Source organism: Brassica napus, chromosome C1 (assembly GCF_020379485.1).
Source record: "Brassica napus cultivar Da-Ae chromosome C1, Da-Ae, whole genome shotgun sequence".
In the NCBI taxonomy this organism is placed as follows: Eukaryota; Viridiplantae; Streptophyta; class Magnoliopsida; order Brassicales; family Brassicaceae; genus Brassica; species Brassica napus.
Window position 1 is genome coordinate 11,251,138 of NC_063444.1, and position 20,967 is coordinate 11,272,104.

At 40.4% G+C, this 20,967-nt stretch overlaps 4 protein-coding genes across 5 annotated transcripts; 2 read left to right on the top strand and 2 right to left on the bottom strand.

Moving 5' to 3' along the window:
• The first annotated feature begins 2,427 nt into the window (after positions 1–2,427).
• On the top strand, positions 2,428–2,817 carry LOC125579797. The gene has a single exon (XM_048743650.1). It carries the CDS (start codon positions 2,428–2,430, stop codon positions 2,815–2,817), a length of 390 nt encoding a protein of 129 aa, XP_048599607.1.
• Positions 2,818–7,144: 4,327 nt separating this feature from the next.
• On the top strand, positions 7,145–9,918 carry LOC106366208 (cysteine-rich receptor-like protein kinase 10). 2 transcript variants are annotated; one of them, XM_013805793.3, is made up of 7 exons: positions 7,145–8,043; positions 8,186–8,323; positions 8,417–8,535; positions 8,631–8,841; positions 8,934–9,171; positions 9,246–9,396; positions 9,471–9,918. In XM_013805793.3, exons 1-7 carry the CDS (start codon positions 7,245–7,247, stop codon positions 9,798–9,800), a joined length of 1,986 nt encoding a protein of 661 aa, XP_013661247.1. In that variant the 5' UTR covers positions 7,145–7,244; the 3' UTR covers positions 9,801–9,918. The 2 variants fall into 2 exon arrangements, with proteins under 2 accessions (XP_013661247.1, XP_022555869.1); XM_022700148.2 differs by having other exon boundaries at positions 7,159–8,043; positions 8,183–8,323.
• Positions 9,919–15,266: 5,348 nt separating this feature from the next.
• Positions 15,267–15,710, bottom strand: LOC106362724. The gene has a single exon (XM_013802579.1). The coding sequence runs from the start codon at positions 15,708–15,710 to the stop codon at positions 15,267–15,269; it is 444 nt and encodes a 147-aa protein (XP_013658033.1).
• Positions 15,711–16,362: 652 nt separating this feature from the next.
• Positions 16,363–19,473, bottom strand: LOC106366214 (putative cysteine-rich receptor-like protein kinase 16). Its single transcript, XM_013805800.3, has 9 exons — positions 18,700–19,473; positions 18,553–18,651; positions 18,202–18,333; positions 18,078–18,119; positions 17,875–17,996; positions 17,522–17,732; positions 17,186–17,423; positions 16,947–17,100; positions 16,363–16,842 (listed from the first exon to the last, which is right to left on the bottom strand). The coding sequence occupies exons 1-9, from the start codon at positions 19,373–19,375 to the stop codon at positions 16,507–16,509; spliced, it is 2,010 nt and encodes a 669-aa protein (XP_013661254.1). The 5' UTR covers positions 19,376–19,473; the 3' UTR covers positions 16,363–16,506.
• Between the last annotated feature and the right edge of the window lie 1,494 nt (positions 19,474–20,967).

Consider the following 20,967-nt stretch of genomic DNA (forward strand, 5'->3'; position numbering starts at 1 on the left):
AAAACGAACAACAACCTGCGACTTGCGACTTGCGACCAATCGCAGGTCGCTTGTTACGCGACAGCAAAACGAACAACAACCTGCGACCTGCGATCAGTCGCAGATCGCATGTCGCGCGCGACATGTAAACGAACACGCCCTAGAAGTTCTTAGAAGTTCTGCTTCATATTCTTCATCTTTTACTTTACTGAACCCTTGTTTTCTTTAGTTGTAAATAAAAAAACTAGAAGTGAATCGAAATAGATTTACTTCTAAATGCTATTATTAGAATCAAATATAGAGCGAGTTGGAGATAGTCTAAAGTTTTCCCTACATAATACAACAACAACCATAAGAGTGATTAAACGCATAATTGGTTTTGTTGTGCATTTAGTTTGATTACCGGTGGAAAAATAGTTTTAACTTCAAAAAATAGCTTCCAATGGAGGACGGGACGGGTGGAAAATAATGCTTAGTGTGAACGTCCTCATTAAATTTTGCATTAATCCATTAGCTTCGGACCTATTGCCAATCGGCCGACACTTTTTCCATTAAACTATACCTAAACAAGCATTTATGAGTAAACTAATTTATAGGCTTATGATCTCTTCACTTCACAACGTTAATCAATCTCCATTAACTAAGCGAATACTGATAGCACTATCCACCGTATGCTCATCTCATTTTCGTGGAAGGGACCAGCCTTATTGTCACATCTCTTTCTGAATTCAATTGTTATTGTATCTCATTCCGCTATAACGCTATGACGTAGTTCCATAAATGTCTCATGTCAAAGACCTAGTCATGGTTTTAAGTTTTAACCTATTTTTTTGAATAAATATTTAAATTGATAACCGTGAGGTCTTGTCAGGTTTATATAACTTTTGTTATAAACGTGAAGAATGAATGTCAAGAATACACGCACCGAAAATTAACTTCTATATAAATCAATCATTTCGATCGATTGTAAGACACCATCTCTCATTTTTCTTATAACACATTCTCTTTTATTATCAATGTTATCTTTTTCTTGTGGATATAAAATTTTGTCCTTATTTAAATTTCTCAATACTATAAAATTATAAGTTATTTTATAACACGTTATCAGCACGATCACTCTGCGATTCGGTAAAATTTATATGTATCATATTTACTATGCTATAATGACCGGTATACCGCCTATATTATTATTAATAATTTTATAGTGGCTGTTTTTAATTATTATTATTTATCTATATTAATGCGGACGGTACGTCGCCTTGTTAATAAACATTGATTGCTAATTACACTATAATTATTGGCTTGGCTGTGCCGCCGCATAATTTATTTAATGTTATAATTTTTATATCATATTTATTTGTTTATTAAATTATGGTTATTATATAAATGGTTGGTCACCTATATCAAATATTATGAAATTTTCGAAATTTGGTTGACTGATTATTACAGTATTTTCAGATTGATTTTCGGTTAATATGATTTAATCCCAACGGTCACAAATAATTTTTTTTAAAATTTTCACCCTTTTCAAACGTCTATAAACAGTGTTTTTCATCTATAAATACACTCATACTTCACTCATTTACTTCATCCATAACTTTTCATCTTCTCTTAAATATTTTCAAATCGCTCCATTCCGGTTTTTCATTGCAAGAAAGATGATTCACATATTTTTGGTCTTATGTGCAATTTTTATTTTTGCTTCTATGTACGGTCTTTTTATTGGAGAATTTGCTCCTGAAGAATTTAAGTTTGATGTCGGTTTACTTTTCTATGCGTTGTTTCTCCTTGTAATTGCGTGTATTATTAATATAAATAGTTCGTTTTAAAATTACGAAATTCTAATAAAATATGTTATTTTGTGTTTTAGAAATACAAATGGCAAACATCGAGAAACTCCAGTTCCCGGCTCTGAAAATAACTGGCGAAAATTACGTCGGAAGGGTGACAAACGTGAAACCATATCTGGTGATGAAAAAGATAACCGAAATAATTGTAATCGGTAACAAATCACCACCCGAACATATAGCCGAAGCGATAATCTTCCTGAAGAAGCATTTAGATGAAAATCTAACGCACGACTATGCAAGCATAGAAGACCCAGCTGAACTGTGGCAAGCTTTAAAAGAAAGATTCGATAAGCAGAGCCAAGTCAACCTCCCTCACGCTCTAGAAGAGTAGAAAAATCTGAGATTCCAAGATTTTCAAAAGGTTGAGGATTACAATTCCGCTGTCCTGAGGATAGTTTCACTCCTGAAGTATTGTGGTAACCCTGTCTCTGAGGCAGAAATGATGAATAAAACTTACAATACTTTCCACAAACAGCTTCACTTCTTGCCCGACATTTACAGAAAATGCGGGTACACGAGATTTTCTGAATTGATGGTTGCACTCATGTTGGCTGAAAAGAACAATGAGCTTCTGATCAAAAACCACAATTCCCGACCTATGGGAGCCAAAACATTTCCTGAAGTGAATGCTACGGCGGTTGAAAATTCGGAAAGGAGAAACCAGACCAACCGAGGTCATGGTCGCCGTTTCAACAACAAACGTGGAAAACCTTACAATCCCAAATGGAAGGGATCTAACAAGTGGGTTAGATCCAAACAAGTTTCTAAGGGTAAAGAAACTCAAGAAGATACCACCCAGAAGCGTGGGACAGTATGTTACATATGTGGCTGTAAAGGACATTGGTCCTGTAACTGTCGTACTCCTCCACATCTCTGTAAGTTATATCAAGAGTCCACAAAAGGCAAAGCTAAAGAAGTGAACCTCACTGAAAACTTTGAAGGGACATCGTACCTCGATGCGTCTGACTTCGCTAATGAGCTGGACTAGATTACTCCTGAAGAGAACCGAAATGCCTATAATAAGACTATTGAATAGTTTTCAATATTGTCATGTATAATTATTACATTTTCTGTTTTAAACAAATAATGATGTTTTAACATCACCTTAATGTATAATTATGTATAATTATTGTGTGTTTCCTTATATGATTATTATATGAATGAATTTTATGTTTTCTTTTATTAATATTTATGACAATTTCAGAAATGAATCAAAATGCTAATGAAGCAAAATCCAAGAAACGGATTCGTGAAATATGCATACCAGATAGTGGAACAACGCACACTATTCTGAGACAAAAGAGATATTTCTCCGATATAAAACCGACAAGAATTGTCGTCAATACAATATCAGGTCCTGCAGACGTGATTGAAGGAACTGGTAAAGCAAACTTTACGTTGCCGAATGGAACAAAATTTTCCATAAATAATGCTCTATATTCTCCGAGTTCTAAAAGGAATTTGTTGAGTTTTAAAGACATATATCTTCACGGATATGATACTCAGTCTGCAACTGAGGATGAAAAGAAATATATGTATGTAACTTCTGAGAAATGTGGCAGAAAGCACATATTAGAAAAGTTTCCAGAACTTCCTTCGGGGCTACACCATACTTATATCGATGAGATCGAATCAAATCTTGTAGTAAAACGGAACCCAGAAGAGTTCACATTATGGCATGACCGCCTCGGCCATCCAGGCACTACAATGATGCGTAAAATTATAGAAAGTTCACATGGTCATTCACTGAAAATCCAGAAGATTTCTCAAGGGAATAAAATGACATGTGTTGTATGTTCTCTATGAAAATTGATCGTAAGGCCATCGCCAACCAAAATAGATAAAGAATCACCAAAGTTCCTTGAAGGAATTCAAGGCGATATATGTGGACCTATACACCCACCTTGTGGACCATTCCACTATTTTATGGTATTAATTGACGCATCCAGTAGATGGTCGCAAGTTTGTCTATTATCATCTCGAAATGTGGCATTTGCGAGATTTCTAACTCAGATAATCAAACTGCGAGTACAGTTTCCTGATTATACTATTAAAAGAGTTAGACTAGACAACGATGGTGAATTCACATCCCAAGCATTCAATGACTATTGTATGGTAATGAGAATTGAAGTTAAACATTCGGTTGCTCATGTTCATACGCAAAATGGTTTGGCCGAATCTTTAATTAAGCGTCTGCAATTGATTGCAAGACCATTGATCATGAGATCAAAACTTCTAACCTCTGTATGGGGACATGCCATTTTGCATGTAGAAGCACTCATTCGGATCAGACTGAGTGCATACCATAAGTATTCCCCACTACAGTTAGCATCTGGTCGAGAACCAAACATGTCCCACTTTAGAATCTTTGGTTGTGCGGTATATGTGCATGTAGCACCACCACAACATACAAAGATGAGACCACAAAGAAGATTGGAAATATATGTTGGTTGTGATTCTCCATCAATTATACGATATCTAGAACCACAGACTGGTGACGTCTTCACGGCACGTTTCGCCGATTGTCATTTTGATGAGAAAGTATTCCCAGTTCTAGGGGGAGAAAACAAAAATGTGGAAAATGATATCAAATGGAGTGTACCTTCGTTATTATATCTTGATCCTCCTACTAAAGAGTCTGAACTAGAAGTTCGACGAATCATGCAGTTACAGAGTATAGCTAATCAGCTACCTGATGCATTTGCGGATACCAAGACGATAACTAAATCTCATATACCAGCCGTGAATGCTCCTGCTTGTATCAAAATATCAAATGAGCAAGGAAAAGCAGACGATACACGAGAGTCTAAAACACGCTTGCAGCGTGGCAGACCTGCTAGTTCTAAGAATAAAATTCTTAGAAAACAGAAGGATGTCAAGATAAATGACACATCAAAAATAGCAGAAAGTATTTTGGAAGAAACAAATAATGAGGATACTGAGAAAGTTGAGCATCATGAGTCGGAAAGTAATCATGAAATTTCTATCAACTACATCCATAATAAAAAGATATGGAATAGAAATGAACAAGATGATCTTGATGATGCTTTCTCATATATTGTGTCAAGTGAAATAAATGAAGAAATCGATGATCCAGAACCAAAATCTGTCTATGAATGTCAAAAGAGACATGATTGGGAACAATGGAAAGATGCAATACAAGCCGAACTTGATTCGCTTAATAAACGAGACGTATTTGGATCTATTGTACTCACACCTGCAGATGTGAGACCAGTTAGGTACAAATGGGTTTTCGTTCGAAAGCGAAATGAAAAAAATGAGATTACGAGATACAAAGCTCGTCTAGTGGCTCAAGGTTTTTCTCAAATACCTGAAATCGATTATGAAGAAACATATTCTCCAGTTATGGATGCAATCACGTTTAGATTCCTAATGAGTCTAGCAGCTGATAAAAATCTAAAGATGCGTCTCATGGATGTTGTTACAGCTTATCTATATGGATCATTAGATACTGATATCTACATGAAAGTTCCTGATGGATTTAAAATGCCAGAAGCATTAAGTTCCAAACCTAAAGGGTTATGTGCAATAAAATTGCAAAGATCACTATATGGGTTAAAACAATCTGGACGTATGTGGTATAATCGTCTCAATGATCATTTAACAAAAGAAGAATATGTGAATGATCCTATATGCCCATGTGTTTTCATCAAGAAAACAATATCCGGATTTATATTAATTGCGGTAAATGTTGATGATCTTAACATTATCGGAACTCAAAAGGAAATGCAAAAGGCATCAGACTATCTCAAAGGAGAATTTGAGATGAAAGATCTTGGACAAACACAGTATTGCCTTGGCCTACAAATAGAACGTTCACAAAATGGTATATTTGTGCATCAATCCACATACACTAAAAGAGTGTTGAAACGATTTAACATGGATAAATCAACTCCTCTTAGCACCCCGATGGTCGTTAGGTCACTTAATTTTGAAAGTGATCCATTTCGACCACCTGAGGAGAAAGAAGAGATACTTAGTCCGAAAGTACCATATCTAAGCGCAATTGGAGCGCTGATGTACCTTGCAAATTGTACATGGCCTGATATATCATTTGCTTTGAATCTTTTGGCAAGATTCAGCTCATCTCCAACTCGAAGACATTGGAATGAGATTAAACATGTTTTTCGTTACCTCCAAGGGACCATTGATTTAGGCTTGTTTTATCCTAAAAGTTCAAAAGGTCAAATGGTTGGTTTTACAGATGCATGATATCTTTCAGATCCACACAAAGCCCGATCACAAACATGATACGTTTTCACGATCGGAGGCACTGCTATATCTTGGAGTTCTCAGAAACAAACGCTCGTGGCTACTTCTTCAAATCATGTTGAGATTATTGCACTCCATGAAGCAAGTATAGAATGTGTATGGCTAAGATCAATAAACTGACACATCTGTTCAAGCAGCGGGATTGACGAAAATACGGAGCCAACTATTCTATATGAAGATAATGCAGCATGTGTTGCTCAAACAAAGGACAAATATATCAAAAGCGATAGAACGAAGCATATTCATCCGAAGTTCTTCTCATACACTCAAGAGCTCGTGAAGAAGAAAGAGATTGAAGTAAGATATGTCCGATCATGCGACAATGCAGCTGACCTCTTTACAAAATCACTTCCGACTTCGGTATTCAGAAAACATATCCATAACATTGGAATGCGTCATTAGAAGGATCTATGACTGCTCATTCGAGGGGGAGCTTACGTAGTTGTACTCTTTTTACCTTACTTTGGTTTTTCCCATTGAGTTTTCCTGGAAATGTTTTTAACGAGGCAACAAAGACGTTAAGCAAGAGACGATAGTGACACTGGTCTCCAAGGGGGAGTGTTATAAACGTGAAGAATGAATGTCAAGAATACACGCACCGAAAATTAACATTTTCGTGTGTACGTATATTATGTGGAACTTGCGTCACTATGCTCGCACAGTAAATCCTATTTTTCAACTTCTATATAAATCGATCATTTCGATCGATTGTAACACACCATCTCTCATTTTTCTTATAACACATTCTCTCTTATTATCAGTGTCATCTTTTTCCTGCGGGTATAAAAGTTTTCGTTTATTTAAAATTTTCAATACTATAAAATTATAAGGTAATTTATAACAACTCGTAAGTTTTTTCTTCAATCAATTACCAAAAAAATGTTAATTATTGGTTAGTAGTTAGTTACCTACCTACCCAAGTGGGGAGGCAAAGACAATTCAAGACAAGACGCGTTTACGTTGACGTTGACTTATCGTCGCTACGTAACACTGGTCACTGGCCACAAAAACCATCCTCTGTTTCGTCCTAATATATACAGTCACTTGAGATAAACAAAAAGAAAATCAATTTGCTTTCATACTACCGAAGCATCTCAAAGCTTGATCAAAGAAGCTCCAGTTATGTCTTCTTCCACCACTTTCGTGTTCCTCTTCCTTTTCTCCTTTCTCACTAGCTTCAAAGCTTATGCTCAAGATCCCACTTACGTATACCATGTCTGTCCAAACACCACAACTTTCACAAGAAACAGCACTTACTTCACCAATCTCAGAACCCTTTTGTCTTCCCTCTCTTCCCCCAACGCCTCTTACTCCACCGGCTTCCAAAACGCCACATCGGGACGAGCCCCCGACAGAGTCACCGGTCTTTTCCTCTGCCGAGGAGACGTCACGCCGGCAGTTTGCCGCAGCTGCGTCGCCTTTGCCGTCAACGAAACCTTAGCCCGGTGTCCGAACGAGAGAGAGGTGACGCTCTATTACGACGAGTGTATGCTCAGATACTCCAACGGCAACATTCTCTCGACCCTTAACACCAACGGAGGCATCATCTTGTACAACACTCAGAACGTTACATCGAACCAAACTGGGTTCAGAAACTTGGTCTTGTCCACGATCAACCAAGCGGCCACCGTTGCATCCAGCAGTCCTCGGAGATTCGCTACCGGAAAGGCTAACTTGACAGCGTTCCAGACTTTGTACGGGCTGGTTCAGTGCACTCCTGATCTGACGAGTCAGGAATGTTTGCGTTGTCTAAATCAGATCGTCAATCAATTGCCTATGGACAAGATCGGGGGAAGGCTTATTGTGCCGAGCTGTAATTCTAGATACGAGCTTTACCCGTTTTACAACGAATCCGCCGTTCCAACGCCACCACCACCTCCTCCGGTTTCTACTCCTCCTGTGCCAGCTCCTCCTCCACCTGGTCAGACCTCTGTTTCCTTCCTCTGTTTTTCTACAGAACTTCGACTTGTTAAATGTCTACCTGTGCTGTTCCTTGATGTTTTGCCTGGATCTCTTGAAAGTTCTGTTCTTTTGACATAAGCAAATGGTTTTTGTAAAAGCAGGGAAAGGTGGGAACTCAACTGTGTTGGTGGTAGCCATTGTTGTGCCTATTATAGTGGCTGTTCTGCTTTTCATAGCTGGTTATTGTTTCCTAACAAAGAGGACAAAGAAGGCTTATCACCCAACATCTGCATTTGATGGTAAATATTTCAATTGATCAGCTGTCTTTTTGGGGTTTTGGAGTTTGATTTAGTGTTTAGGGTTTAGCTTCTAAGAGTTTCATTGTGCAACAGGAGATGATATAACAACGGCGGACTCACTGCAGCTTGATTATAGATCAATCCAAACTGCAACTGCTGATTTTGCAGAGAGTAATAAGATTGGTCAAGGTGGATTTGGTGAGGTTTACAAGGTACTATTACTGCCTTAAGTTGTGTGTTTTGTCTTGAAATTTTGTGGCAACACACAATGGGTTGATGTTGATGGTAATGGTAATGGTAATGATAGGGTATATTATCTGATGGGACTGAAGTTGCAGTGAAGAAACTGTCAAAGTCATCTGGACAAGGTGACGTGGAGTTCAAGAACGAGGTTGTTCTTGTTGCAAAGCTACAACATAGGAATCTGGTTAGACTTCTTGGGTTTTGTTTAGAAGGAGAAGAGAGAGTACTAGTCTATGAATATGTGCCCAACAAAAGCCTTGACTACTTCCTCTTTGGTCAGTAATATTTAACACTTTGTTTCAATGATTCTTGAGACATTGGGGATGCAAATCGTTAAGAGTTAACTGTAATATATGGTTGTGCACAGACCCTGCAAAGCAAGCTCAGCTGGATTGGTCTCGACGATACAAGATTATAGGCGGCGTCGCTAGAGGGATTCTATATCTTCATCAAGACTCACGGCTCACAATCATACACCGTGACCTCAAAGCAAGTAACATTCTCTTGGATGCGGATATGAATCCTAAAATTGCAGATTTTGGAATGGCTAGGATCTTTGGATTGGACCAAACACAAGAGAACACAACCAGAATAGTTGGCACCTAGTAAGTCTTCCTGCTTCTCATAAGTTGGATTTTGTTGAACTTTAGTTTGCTAACAAATGTTTTTTGGGTTTCAGTGGTTACATGTCTCCTGAGTATGCAATGCATGGTCAGTACTCAATGAAATCTGATGTCTATAGCTTCGGAGTGTTAGTTCTTGAGATTATAAGCGGCAAGAAAAACAGCAGCTTCTACCAAACTGATGGTGCACATGACCTGGTCTCATATGTAAGTAATGAGCCAAGCAAGTTTCATATTTATCTAACCATGGTTTCAAGTGTTGATTGATTAATATTTTCTAGGCGTGGAGGCTTTGGAGTAATGGGACACCACTAGACCTCGTGGATCCAGTTATCGTGGATAATTGCCAAAGGAATGAAGTTGTTCGATGTGTCCATATCGGTCTTTTGTGTGTTCAAGAAGATCCGGTAGACCGTCCGACCTTGTCAACCATCGTTCTGATGCTCACCAGTAATACTGTGACATTACCTGTGCCTAGGCAACCAGGTCTTTACTTTCCAAGTAGACCGGAAAAAGTAAAAGATCCGCTTGATTCGGCCCAATATACAACAACCCAATCTCTCGCAGGGTCTGTTGATGATGCCTCGATCACAGATGTATATCCTCGTTGAAGACAAACATAGTATCTTCATGCCTGATTTCTAAATAAGTTGTATTGTGATAGTTTCTATTGTTATTGTAACCTCAAGCATATAGTACGAGTTGAATACTATTTACACGTTTTTTTTTTTTTTGAAACACACTTGCATTAAAACATTCAGGCAATTAAGCCAAGTTCAAACGATAAAATCTGCTTTGCTAGGGTGTCTGCAACAACATTGTTGTCTCGAGAGATCCATTTAAAAGAAACGAAATCAAAAGAGGAGGTAACTGAGAGGATATCAGTTAGAATTCCATAAAGACCAGCGAGGGATGCTTCCGTCTTCAGGGATTTGATCAAGAACGCTGAGTCCGATTCGATTCTGATCCGAGCTAAGCCCAGTTCCCTGCACTTCAGGACCGCCGCGAACTGCTAAGCCTTCAGCGACTAACGGCGAGCTCACATGGTGAGCAGGGGAGGAGAATGACGAGCTTCTGTCTTGCGAGGCAATCATCCACCCTAGTCCTGCAATATTCAATCTTTCATTCCAAGCAGCATCAGTTTTTATCAGGGCGCAATCCATAGGATTTGTAACTGAAGATGGCGGAGTCCGGGCAGACTGTGGGAGTGAAATTTGGCTGGTGGCCCATTCGTGAGCACAAGCCACTGCCTTTGAGAGCGTTTCCTCGGCGGTGAAGATCTTGTCATTAAAAACAAGCTTGTTCCTAGCAATCCAGATTTGCCATAAGATCCAAGGAGCTAAGGGTCCTTCGAATATGCCAGTGGGAGGTAAGTTTTTCTTGCTTATAAGGTTGTTCCGTATACTCCTCAAAGCTATAGATTCGCTGTACTCAATGCTAGGAAAAACAGGGGCTGATGTCCAGACCTGTTTCGCAAAGGAGCAGTGAAAGAACAGATGATCTATAGTTTCAGGAAGATTGCATCTCTTGCATTTTCCCTCCACATTGATCTGACGAGCTCTGAGTGCTTCTCCAGCTGGGATGGCCCCATGTAATGCTTTCCACACAAACAGTTTGACTTTTGGAGAGATCTTTAAGTTCCATACATTCTTCCTCCACTCATATGAAGCGTCCGCCTGCGAGAGTTCCAGTTCCGTGTCTCGGTTAGAGAGAGCAACCGCATAGCCCGTCTTTGTAGAGTACTCGCCTGAGGTTGTGTTCAGCCATGAGAGCTTATCCGGAGCCCCCGTGAGACTAGGTTTGATTGCCAAAATTCTATGTTCCTCAAATGGGAGAATTCTCTGGATCATGTTCCGATTCCATTCCCGTGTAGACGGTAGTAGAAGATCAGCCACTGTTAGGTTTTGGAATTCTTCCGGGGGTGGTCCCATCGGCCGTAGTGGGGAAGTGATGCTGAGCCAAGGCTTCTCCCAAATGTTGATACTTTCACCATTTCCCACTTCCCAGCCTGCGCTCTTAAGGATGATGTCCCTTCCTACCAAGATTCCACGCCAACCATGTGAGATAGCAGTCTTTGCTGTTACTACCAAGAAATCTTCGGTGGAACAGTACTTTCCAATTAAAATTCTTCCTAGCAGGCTATCTGGTTTGTTGATGATTCTCCAGCTGATTTTTGCCAAGAAAGCTTCATTGAAACTTTGAATATCTCTAACGTCGAGCCCTCCTAGCTCCTTGGGTTGGATTAGCTTGGACCAAGCGATCCATGCCATTTTGCTGCTTCTGTCGCAGTTATCCCACCAGAATCTAGTGGGCGCTGATTGGATTCTTTTACAAAGAGAGACTGGGAGCTGGAAACAAGACATAGCATCGGAAGGAACCGCTGAGAGCACACTTTTGAGCATTGTCATTTTCCCGGCTGTTGATAGGAATCTATTAGACCAGCCTTTTGCCTTCTGCTTTATCCTGTCTACAATGGATGAGAAGAGATCTCGTTTTGATCTGCCGAAGTGTTCTGGCAGTCCGAGGTATTTTCCAATACCCCCCTCCTTTTGGATTGAAAGGGCGTCTTGAACCACTGTTTTTAAAGTCCTCGGGGTCTTGCGCGAGAATGTGATTGACGATTAGGCCGTGCTGATATATTGTCCCGATGCTTCCTCATAACGTTTAAGCAGCTTGCTCAATGCATCAGCGTTTTCCTTGCTAGCTCGAAGGAAAAACATTGTGTCATCCGCGAAAAGGAGGTGATTGAGTCGAGGAGTCCCTCGAGCTACCCGGATTTCTTTAAGAGATCCCTCCTCTTGTGCTCTGTTACACAGACCCGAGAGTACCTCACTACATAAAATGAATAAGTATGGTGAGAGCGGATCTCCTTGACGGATGCCGCGGCTTGGTGTGACTCTTCCTCTAGGCGAGCCGTTGATGAGGAAGGAGTATGTAACAGTGGAGACACATTGTACTATCCATCTAACCACCTTCGGATGGAAACCTAGTCGTTGTAGGACCAGTTTGATGAAATCCCACTCAAGTCTGTCGTATGCTTTAGTCATGTCGGTTTTAACCGCCATGGAACATCTCTTTGCTGCCTTGGATGTTTTGAGATAGTGCAACACCTCGTGGGTAATGAGGACATTGTCCGAAATCGCTTTCTCAGGAACAAAAGCCGATTGATTCTCTGATATGATGGTGGAGAGTAGCGGTTTGATTCTCTTTGTCAAGATCTTAGAGATGATCTTGTAGTATACATTGCACAAAGCAATTGGTCTATACTCTGCAACCGTCTTGGGGCTGTGAACTTTCGGGATAAGGCGGATATGAGTATCATTGATCTTGGCCGGCAGTTTGTCAGAGGTAAAGAAAGTCTGGATCTCTCTCACAATATCAGCTCCGATGTTGTCCCAGTTTGTGTGATAGAAACTTCCCGAGAAACCATCGGGTCCGGGAGCTTTATCAGCGTGTATAGAGAAAATAGCCTCCTTTATCTCTGTAGCTGTCGGGATAAGAACTAAGTTTTCATTCTGCTCCTCTGTCACCATTGGCTATAGGGCGTACATAACAATTTCTTCTCTGTTTCCTTCGACTGCTGTGAAAAGATCCTGGAAGTAGTTGACAATAACCTTCCCAATCTGATCTTCCTGGTAAACCATCTCCCCATTTGTGTATTCGATGACTGAGAAAGCGTTTGCCCTCTTTCGGTTCTTTGAGGCAGCATGAAAGAAGCCGGTGTTTCTATCACCTAGGCAGAGCCATAGCTGGCGGCTCCTTTGCCTCCAATATTATTCTTCCGAAGCATACGCAGCGTTGAGCTCCTCAGTAACTTTTGTGATCAAGGTTGTGTCATTGAGCGGGTCTGTAAGAGCTTTTTCCAGCTCAAATTTCTTTTCCTCTATCAAGGCTCTGCTATTTCGATATTGTTGTTTGCTCCATTCAATCAGAGCTGAGCGTACTTCAACGATCCTGTCATTGACAGTCTGGTTTGCTCCCCTTTGCAATGCTTGATGAACCAGTTCCTTCACTTCTGGATTGTCTTTTAAAGGCCTGTCATAACGGAACAGGCCTGGCCTTTTCTTTTTTTCGGGTTCAAAGTAGGAGATAAGAGGTCTGTGGTCCGAGCCCTCATATGCCAAGTATTGTGATCGTGTCGTCGGAAATAGTTCCGCCCAGTCACTGTTTGCTACAGCTCGGTCAAGTCTGCAACGAACTAGATAATCCCATCTTTTGCCTCGCCATGATAAGAAATCTCCAGAGTGTTGTAGATCGAATAGGTCCCCTTCGGAGAAGAAAGATCGCAGGTCTGTGAAAGATCCTTCCGGTCGTGCTGGTCCGCCATCTTTTTCCTCATTGTTGATTAGATCGTTGAAATCGCCAATCAAGAACCATGGAGACTCTCTTGTTGTGTTCAGTTCGAGCAGATGGTCCCATAGGGCTCTTCTCTTTAGTCTATCAGTATCGCCATACACGAACGAAGCATAAAATATTTTTCCTTCAAAATCAATACAAGTGTCAATACAATTAGCAGTAGAGTTTAAAACTTGTAGATTGATTTCCTGTTTCCACAATAGAGCTAAACCTCCTGCTCCATGTCCAGTCGGGGGGAACTAGATGTCTGTTTTCATACTGCAGCTCTTCCGTCTTTTTGAGGACGAAAGTGTCGGGATTTTTCGTTTCCATAAGGAAAAAGATATCCGGGAAGATGTCTTTCTTTATCTCCCGTAATCGTCGAACTTTCCAGGGATTCCCTAACCCCTGACAGTTCCAGCTTGCTACTTTTAAGGACCGAGAGTGGATGGATTTTGAAAATCCACCCTTCTCCTAGCTGATGCCGGAATCATGTTGCAGATTGGTTGGTCCTCCGAGTTTGTAGATGTATTCCCTGATCCTCGTGAACTTGTAGCTCGCGCTTTTCCTTTTTGGGTTTTCCCTTTTGCCGCTTCTGAAGTTACTCTCCTTCGAGGGAGTGGGGGTTTTGTTTGCTGCAGTTTTCTCTTGCGTGAACCTGAGCCTTTGAGCAGTTTCGGGCTCTGTTGAACTGTACGCTTGCCCGGGGGTCGTCCCGGTTTCCTTTTCACAGGATTCTCTGTGTTGGGAGGAGCTGCAGCCGGGGGTGATTGAGTTGGAGGCCCCAGTCTGAGTGTTGCTGGGATTCTTTCTGCTGATGGAACTAGATCCTCCATCTGGTTGACTTCAGGGGCAGTACCAAATGAGTTTCGGACTATGCGTCTAGCAGATTCTTCCATTTGACCCTGCTCCTCAGCTTTTCTCATTCTTTCCCGTCGAGCTGCGCTTTCCATAGGGTCCGCGCATTGGGTGTATTGAAGCATTGCCTCCCGTACTTCACCTAAAGCTTCATTGACTGCTTCAGGTGGTAAGGATTTGTCATCATCCCGCAATGGGTTCCCTTTGACAGGCGGAGACTTTTCCCCATTAGAGTCTTTAGAGCCCTCTCTTCTGAATTCTGATCGACCCCTGAGTCTCAGCGAGTGGTTAGGAGAACCAAAGATAGGTGGCCGGGAGGAAACCTCCCTGTATCTAGAAGTTGTGTCTCTGTGGTAGGAAGACCGACTTGCAAAGCTTTGTCTCTCTCTAGAGTCTTCCCTGTATTTTCTTTGATTGAGAGTTTCTTGGCTTGAACGGTAACGTCGACGTTCCTCTAACTCATGTCGAGCATCATATTGTTTAAACCTAGAGTCGTAGCTGCGGCCCCCTCTATAGTGATGGTCTTCCCCATCGGGGTTCGATGCTGAGAAGTGGTACACTCCTGACCCTGGGAGGAGCTGATTGTCTCTAGGCCTAGCCTCCATAGTGTTCTGTTTTCTGTTAGTAACATCCTCCTTGGTTTTTTGGGCTCGTTCTTCATGTTTAGCAACCAAGCAGTCTTTTTTCTCGTGGTCAAGTCTAAAGCACTTGGAACAATGTTTTTCAAGCTTCTCATAGACAAAAGTTGCAGTAACCTCATCTCCATTGGAGTACTCAATCACTGAGGATTTGATTAGAGGAAGAAGCCCATTGATCTGGACTCTCATTTTTACTTCTGTTGCCGTAATTTCCAAGTGCTCAAAGATGCCTAAATCTTCTCCCAATCACTGTATTGTCTCTTCCGACCAGAGATGAATTGGAATTACTTGGACTTTAATCGAGAACGGTATCAGAGATGGAAAATCTTTTGACACTGTAAGCTCCCATCTCTGGACAATGACCATCCATTTAGCATAATGGTATGGTTTTTTCTCGAGAACAGCCAGCAGGTCCGTTTCCTTTTCAAATTGGAATTGGAATAAGCCATTGCCCAAGTCTGAGCCAACTGGTCGTTTATCTGATTTCCAAAGTTCAGTGAAGAAAGGAATAAGAGACCAGACTTTTTGAGTTGTCTGGTTTTTTACCCTGCAGATTAGAGTGCGAGAGAACTTCTGGAGCGCTTCTGTGTTGTCAGGTAGCTGGGCCTTGATTCTAGCCGTCCTGGGAGCTTGGTATGGGTCAGAAACAATCCCTTTTCCTTTCGCTTCTTTGGAAAATCTTCCAGTCATTTTGTTCTGAGGTTGCAGATCTTGGAGGAGGTGTGTGAATCTTGAGTTGTTATGTAAAAAAACGGGTGTCCGACGAGCAATCCAAAGTTATCACAGACTTTTCGTAGTCTGAGTGAGGTGGAGGATTTCTTGAAAAATTTCTTAGAATTTTCCAACCATAGGCTGAAGGTTAAGGATGATAGTACAAAGTGAAACAGGAATCCCTGTTTTCAACTTATCAGACACGTTTTGAAGCTCATAGAGGAAAAGAAGTGGCTTGGTTTGAAGAGGAGTAGGACCAGTCAGGCGGTGGAGAGAGCTTCAGACCAGTATCTCCGTCGTGAAGGAGTAGAAGCCGGCGACTGTGGCGGTCCCTCCGACCCGGGTCGGGGGAAGAACCCGGCGTGTTTAGAACAGAGACAAGTTGATGTCCGGTGGATAAAGCTCAGAAAGGTAGGAATTTGAACTTCGGAAATCTAGTTGCAGGAGCTTTTTGCCGAAATAGAGAAAGCTGTCAGGGAAAGGTACGAAGCAGCAGGTAACGGACCAGCGGTTACAAGCTTATCTCGACAGTAGCGTCTGGGAGCAAACTAACCCACTTCTCTCTCTCTCTTGAAAAATTTCTTAGAATTTTCCAACCATTACTATTTACACGTTTCTTCCTGAAGAAAAATAGTCACTTGTAATAAAAACTGTAATTATAGAACGGACTGTAGCATTATACAGTTTACCACTTACAAAAACATTAAAGTGAAACTTACTATGTTTCTTATGTTTTGCTACTGAGCATTAGATTATAACAAAAAATATATATTTTTTAACGAGGATTAACATTTGTGATCGATGCATCATCAATGGAACAAGTAAAAGACATGGTAGACTTAGACGGACCAGACTCCAAGCTATCGGCTAATGGGTTTAGATCAGATCTGACCCTGAAGAAAAATCCAGGTGGTTGAGGGACAGGCAGTGTAATGGAAGTATTAGTGAGCATCTGAAATACTGTGGACATAGTTGGACGATCTGCAGGATTTTCTTGAACGCACAATAACCCAATATGGATGCATCTAGTGACTTCATCTTTATCATAATTCTCTCCCATGGCCGGGTCCATCAGTTCCAACAATGATTCGTTGTTCCATAGCCTCCAAACCTGTTAAGTCATTTGTCAAGAAACCCATTGTTCAGGGTCAACATTATAGTTAAAACTTAAAAGAGAGTAGGAAAGTTTGAGACTAGTGGTTTTTTAGTACTAACATATGTCACCAAGTTCCCTACTGAATTATCTATCTGGTGAAAGCTACTATTCTTTTTGCCAACAATAATCTCTAGAGTCAATACTCCAAAACTATAAACATCAGATTTCATGGAGAACTGCCCATTTGCCACATACTCTGGAGACATGTAACCGCTGCAAAACACATCAGATATCACTTTCAGTTTTATCCTAAACAAAAAAAATGGACAGTGTGTAAATTAAAAGGAAATTTTTTTACAATGTTCCAACTACTCTTCCTGTATTGGCTTCAGTTTGGTCAACTCTGAAGTTTCTTGCCATTCCAAAATCCGAGATTTTTGGGTTCATGTCAGCATCTAAGAGAATGTTACTAGCTTTAAGGTCACGGTGTATGATTGTGAGCCGTGAATCTTGATAAAGATAAAGAATCCCACGAGTGATTCCACCGATAATGTTATACCTTTTTCTCCAATCCAGCTGACTCCTCTTTCTATGGTCTACATATGCAACGTATAAACCATTAGTCTACGTCTTTGATATCAAGATTAATGATTTCAAAGAAAAGAAGTCTCTATATATATCATATGTTTCTAACCAAAAAGGAAATAATCAAGACTTTTGTTGGGCACAAACTCATAGATGAGTATCTTTTCTTCTCTTTCGACAGAGAACCCGAGAAGCTTAACCAGGTTTCGATGTTGGAGCTTTGCTACAAGGAGAACCTCGTTCTGAAACTCTTGTTCCCCTTGACCTGAAGAATTAGACAGCCTCTTCACAGCAACTTCTGTTCCATTCGGGAACGTTCCCTGTCAAGTCATATAATCTTCACTCACTATCAGAATTACTTTTGTTTAATATGCACCTAAGATTTTTTTTTTTTTTTGTCAACTATATGCACCTAAGATTGTAACATAAACTACTAGTTGAGAAAGTTTAAGAACATTATGCCTTGTAAACTTCACCAAATCCACCATGACCTAGCTTGTTACTCTCATGAAAATTACATGTAGCCGCTTCAATTGCTTTAAAATCGAATTGAAGTGAACCTGAAGTTGTAATATCATCTGCATCTGAAAGCATACATTGTGTTATGCTAAGAGCGTATCCAAGGGACTTTAACAGTTTTCGCAAAAAGAGACATAATCTTTTACCATCATATTGTGGTTCAGTACCATAAGTTGTCATCGATCTCCCTGCAAGAGAAATATAACCATTTGAGAAGAGACTAGAAGACATAAATGTTGACTTTGTGCCAAATCATGAAGAACAACTCACTTTCAGTTGCAAATTCTTGGTACGTGTTTCTCCTCCTACATAGAGCAAGCCCTAGTGCAAGTAGCGCACTACTCATGAAGGTGAGAACGACAATGATTCCAACGATAGTTCCTGTAGAATTTTTTTTGCTATCTGAACATGCACAAGTCACATAGGTTACTTGCAGTTAAGACACATATAGGACTAAAGGTAATAATGTAAGGTTCAAATTAGATTCATGAGTGGGACTAATGGGCGGTATAAACGTATGTTAGGACAACAGCAGAGTAGATCAAATAAACTTCAATCATGGTTAGCTAAAACATTAAAAAAAAAAAAATAGAGCAGGACACAGTAGTTTTGAGGTTATACCTTTTTTATGAGTAGTTGGCGAGGTCTGATTCTGAAAAACTCCAAAGAATGGATAGAGATCCCATTCCATGAAACAACTCAGTCTCATTGTAAGACCACCTTGTTTCCCACTTGTTCAAAAAAAAAAAAAAAAAAAAAAAAGACCACCTTGTTTCCTACTGCAGCATGACCTATAGTCATACACGTTTTGTCTTAAACACTTGGCGCAGTTCCAGGGAGATATATCTTTACTACATAGCACAAAAGCGTAGATGTTCCGCGAAGTCCCTATTTTCTGTATGCCGGCACCATAGTACATAGGGTTAGAAGATGAGGTAGCTTGAGCGATCACACGAAGCGTCAAAGCCTCCCATGTATTATCAAACTCTGTCAAGTTAACTTGGAAAGCCGCTGTATTGTACACCTTATAACTTGGTTCCATCTCGAGTGTTCCAAAAAACAAACGGTTGGAGTAACGTATCATGCAAAGAGTCTCCTTCTCGAACCAGAGGAGACCTTCCGTCTGATTAGGACATGTCTCCATCAACTCATTAGAAGCAAGGTGGATACAGTTTGAGCAAATTTTTGGTTCAGTAACTGGGATGCACATCCCCACAGCATACACACGATCTGATCCTTGTCCAACGGAAGAATTGTAGAAGCCGCCACGACCTGAGACATTAGAAGCTAGAGAAGAGAGGAGGAGGCCACGGTTTGTATCAAACTTACCATGGGGTATGAAAAAACCGGTTTCACTGCATTTGTGTGCACACGCTACATGAAAGCCTACAAGGAAGAACCATAAGATTAGTAATAGATTCTTCAGTTTCATTTTCAAGATCATAAAGATGACGTTTGTGTTAGGATAGCAAGCAAGTATGTGTGTGTGTGTATATTCATACACTTATCTCCAAAAAACATCTTTGTGTCAATTAAATTTCCGTTCCAAGTAGTCATTGACCCATGTGTCCCTTTGTCTTAGTCAATGTCTAATTAAGTTGACTAGTATTCTGTTTTAAGTCAAGCCTAGTCAACATGTTGGTACTTGTAGAAAGAATGTTGCAATTTCATGAATGAATCATGTGGCTCCGAAAAGAACACGTTGTAGAAGAAAGTGGAGAAGAAAATGGTAAAGAAATGGCTAGCAGAGTAAGTCTGTCGAAGACGAATATGAATACAAAGTAAATCCAAAAAACGAAGACTCATCAGGTTCTTCACAATTTTTATCTCTTTGGCATTGCACTCCAAATGTGGAATACAGGAACATGCTTGTAAATTTGGTTTTTGAGAACTCAGATGACTATTCAAGTCAAAAATGGCACACATACTCCAAAGGCTTTGGAGTTGATCGTAGACTCGCTAGACTCAAGGCCACCTCGTTCTTGTTGGTTGAGGAACATGTAAACTGATCAGGAAATTACTAGTGAGCATCAGGTTGGCTGTCGCCGAGTTGGGACAATCTATTGGATCTTACTGAACACATATGAATCCCAGGTGGATGTCTCTTGTCACTTCTTTCCCTCTAAAAATTATCTAGAATGGGTTGATCCACTTGTTCTGAGGGTGACCCACTTCTCCATACCCTCCAATCCTGGTAACACAATTTAATTATCAGTCAAGAACATGTCATTTTGGAAAGCTGGCACCAAATAGAGATATACTTAAGTTCTACTCACGTGTGAAATATTCTCCACCTAGTGCCTAAATTGTGGTAGACATCAAATTTCATTAAAATTTTGCCATTTCCAGGTAACCACTGCAAGAGTATACATATTATCATTTGACTGTCGAGTCTTATATTGGCCTTAGCATGAATATTAAGACTCGTTAGCTGCTTCACAGTTGTTATCTCTTTGGTTTGATAGTAACTAAGTCTCTGGACATAGTTGTGAAGAGACAAAAGTAAGGCATTGCCTGAATACGAGATCCTCCATAAATTCAATTCAGGATCTCGGTCACAAGTATACAATCACATGAATAAGAGGTGAAGTGCAATCTTGGAGCTCTAACACCAAAAGAACAACACAAAAACCATAACAGAACATCAAGACTGATCTTTAACGAGGATCTAAATCAGTTAACGTTGCATCATTGATAGATTGACCTGACTCTAAATCTTCAGCTGCTAAGTCTTGATTGCGTACGCTTCCGAAGTAAAATCCGGGTTGGTGAGGCACCGGTAAAGTGATTGTGTTACTTGTGAGCATCATGATGGTTGTTGACAAAGTTGGCCGATCCTTGTGATTTTCTTGAACACATAACAATGCGATATGGATGAATCTAGTAACTTCGTTGCTGTCACAACTCTCTCCAACATCTGGATCCACTAGTTCAAAAGGCGACCCGTTTCTCCAAACTCTCTATGCCTACATAATAATCAACTACTTAATACTCATAAACAAGACTCTAAGTTAAGAGAAGTCCATGTGTTTGATG

Excerpts from the sequence above, each read along its gene's own strand:
- LOC106366208 (XM_022700148.2), top strand. The coding sequence starts at position 7,245 with ATGTCTTCTTCCACCACTTTCGTGTTCCTCTTCCTTTTCTCCTTTCTC. Across the intron at positions 8,044-8,182 it reads GCCAGCTCCTCCTCCACCTG|CAGGGAAAGGTGGGAACTCA; the intron begins GTCAGACCTCTG and ends TTTTTGTAAAAG. Across the intron at positions 9,172-9,245 it reads ACCAGAATAGTTGGCACCTA|TGGTTACATGTCTCCTGAGT; the intron begins GTAAGTCTTCCT and ends TTTGGGTTTCAG.
- LOC125579797 (XM_048743650.1), top strand. The coding sequence starts at position 2,428 with ATGGGAGCCAAAACATTTCCTGAAGTGAATGCTACGGCGGTTGAAAAT.
- LOC106366214 (XM_013805800.3), bottom strand. The coding sequence starts at position 19,375 with ATGATCTTGAAAATGAAACTGAAGAATCTATTACTAATCTTATGGTTC. Across the intron at positions 17,733-17,874 it reads GATTTGGTGAAGTTTACAAG|GGAACGTTCCCGAATGGAAC; the intron begins GCATAATGTTCT and ends ATGACTTGACAG. Across the intron at positions 17,424-17,521 it reads TCTTGATTATTTCCTTTTTG|ACCATAGAAAGAGGAGTCAG; the intron begins GTTAGAAACATA and ends TTGCATATGTAG.
- LOC106362724 (XM_013802579.1), bottom strand. The coding sequence starts at position 15,710 with ATGACTGGAAGATTTTCCAAAGAAGCGAAAGGAAAAGGGATTGTTTCT.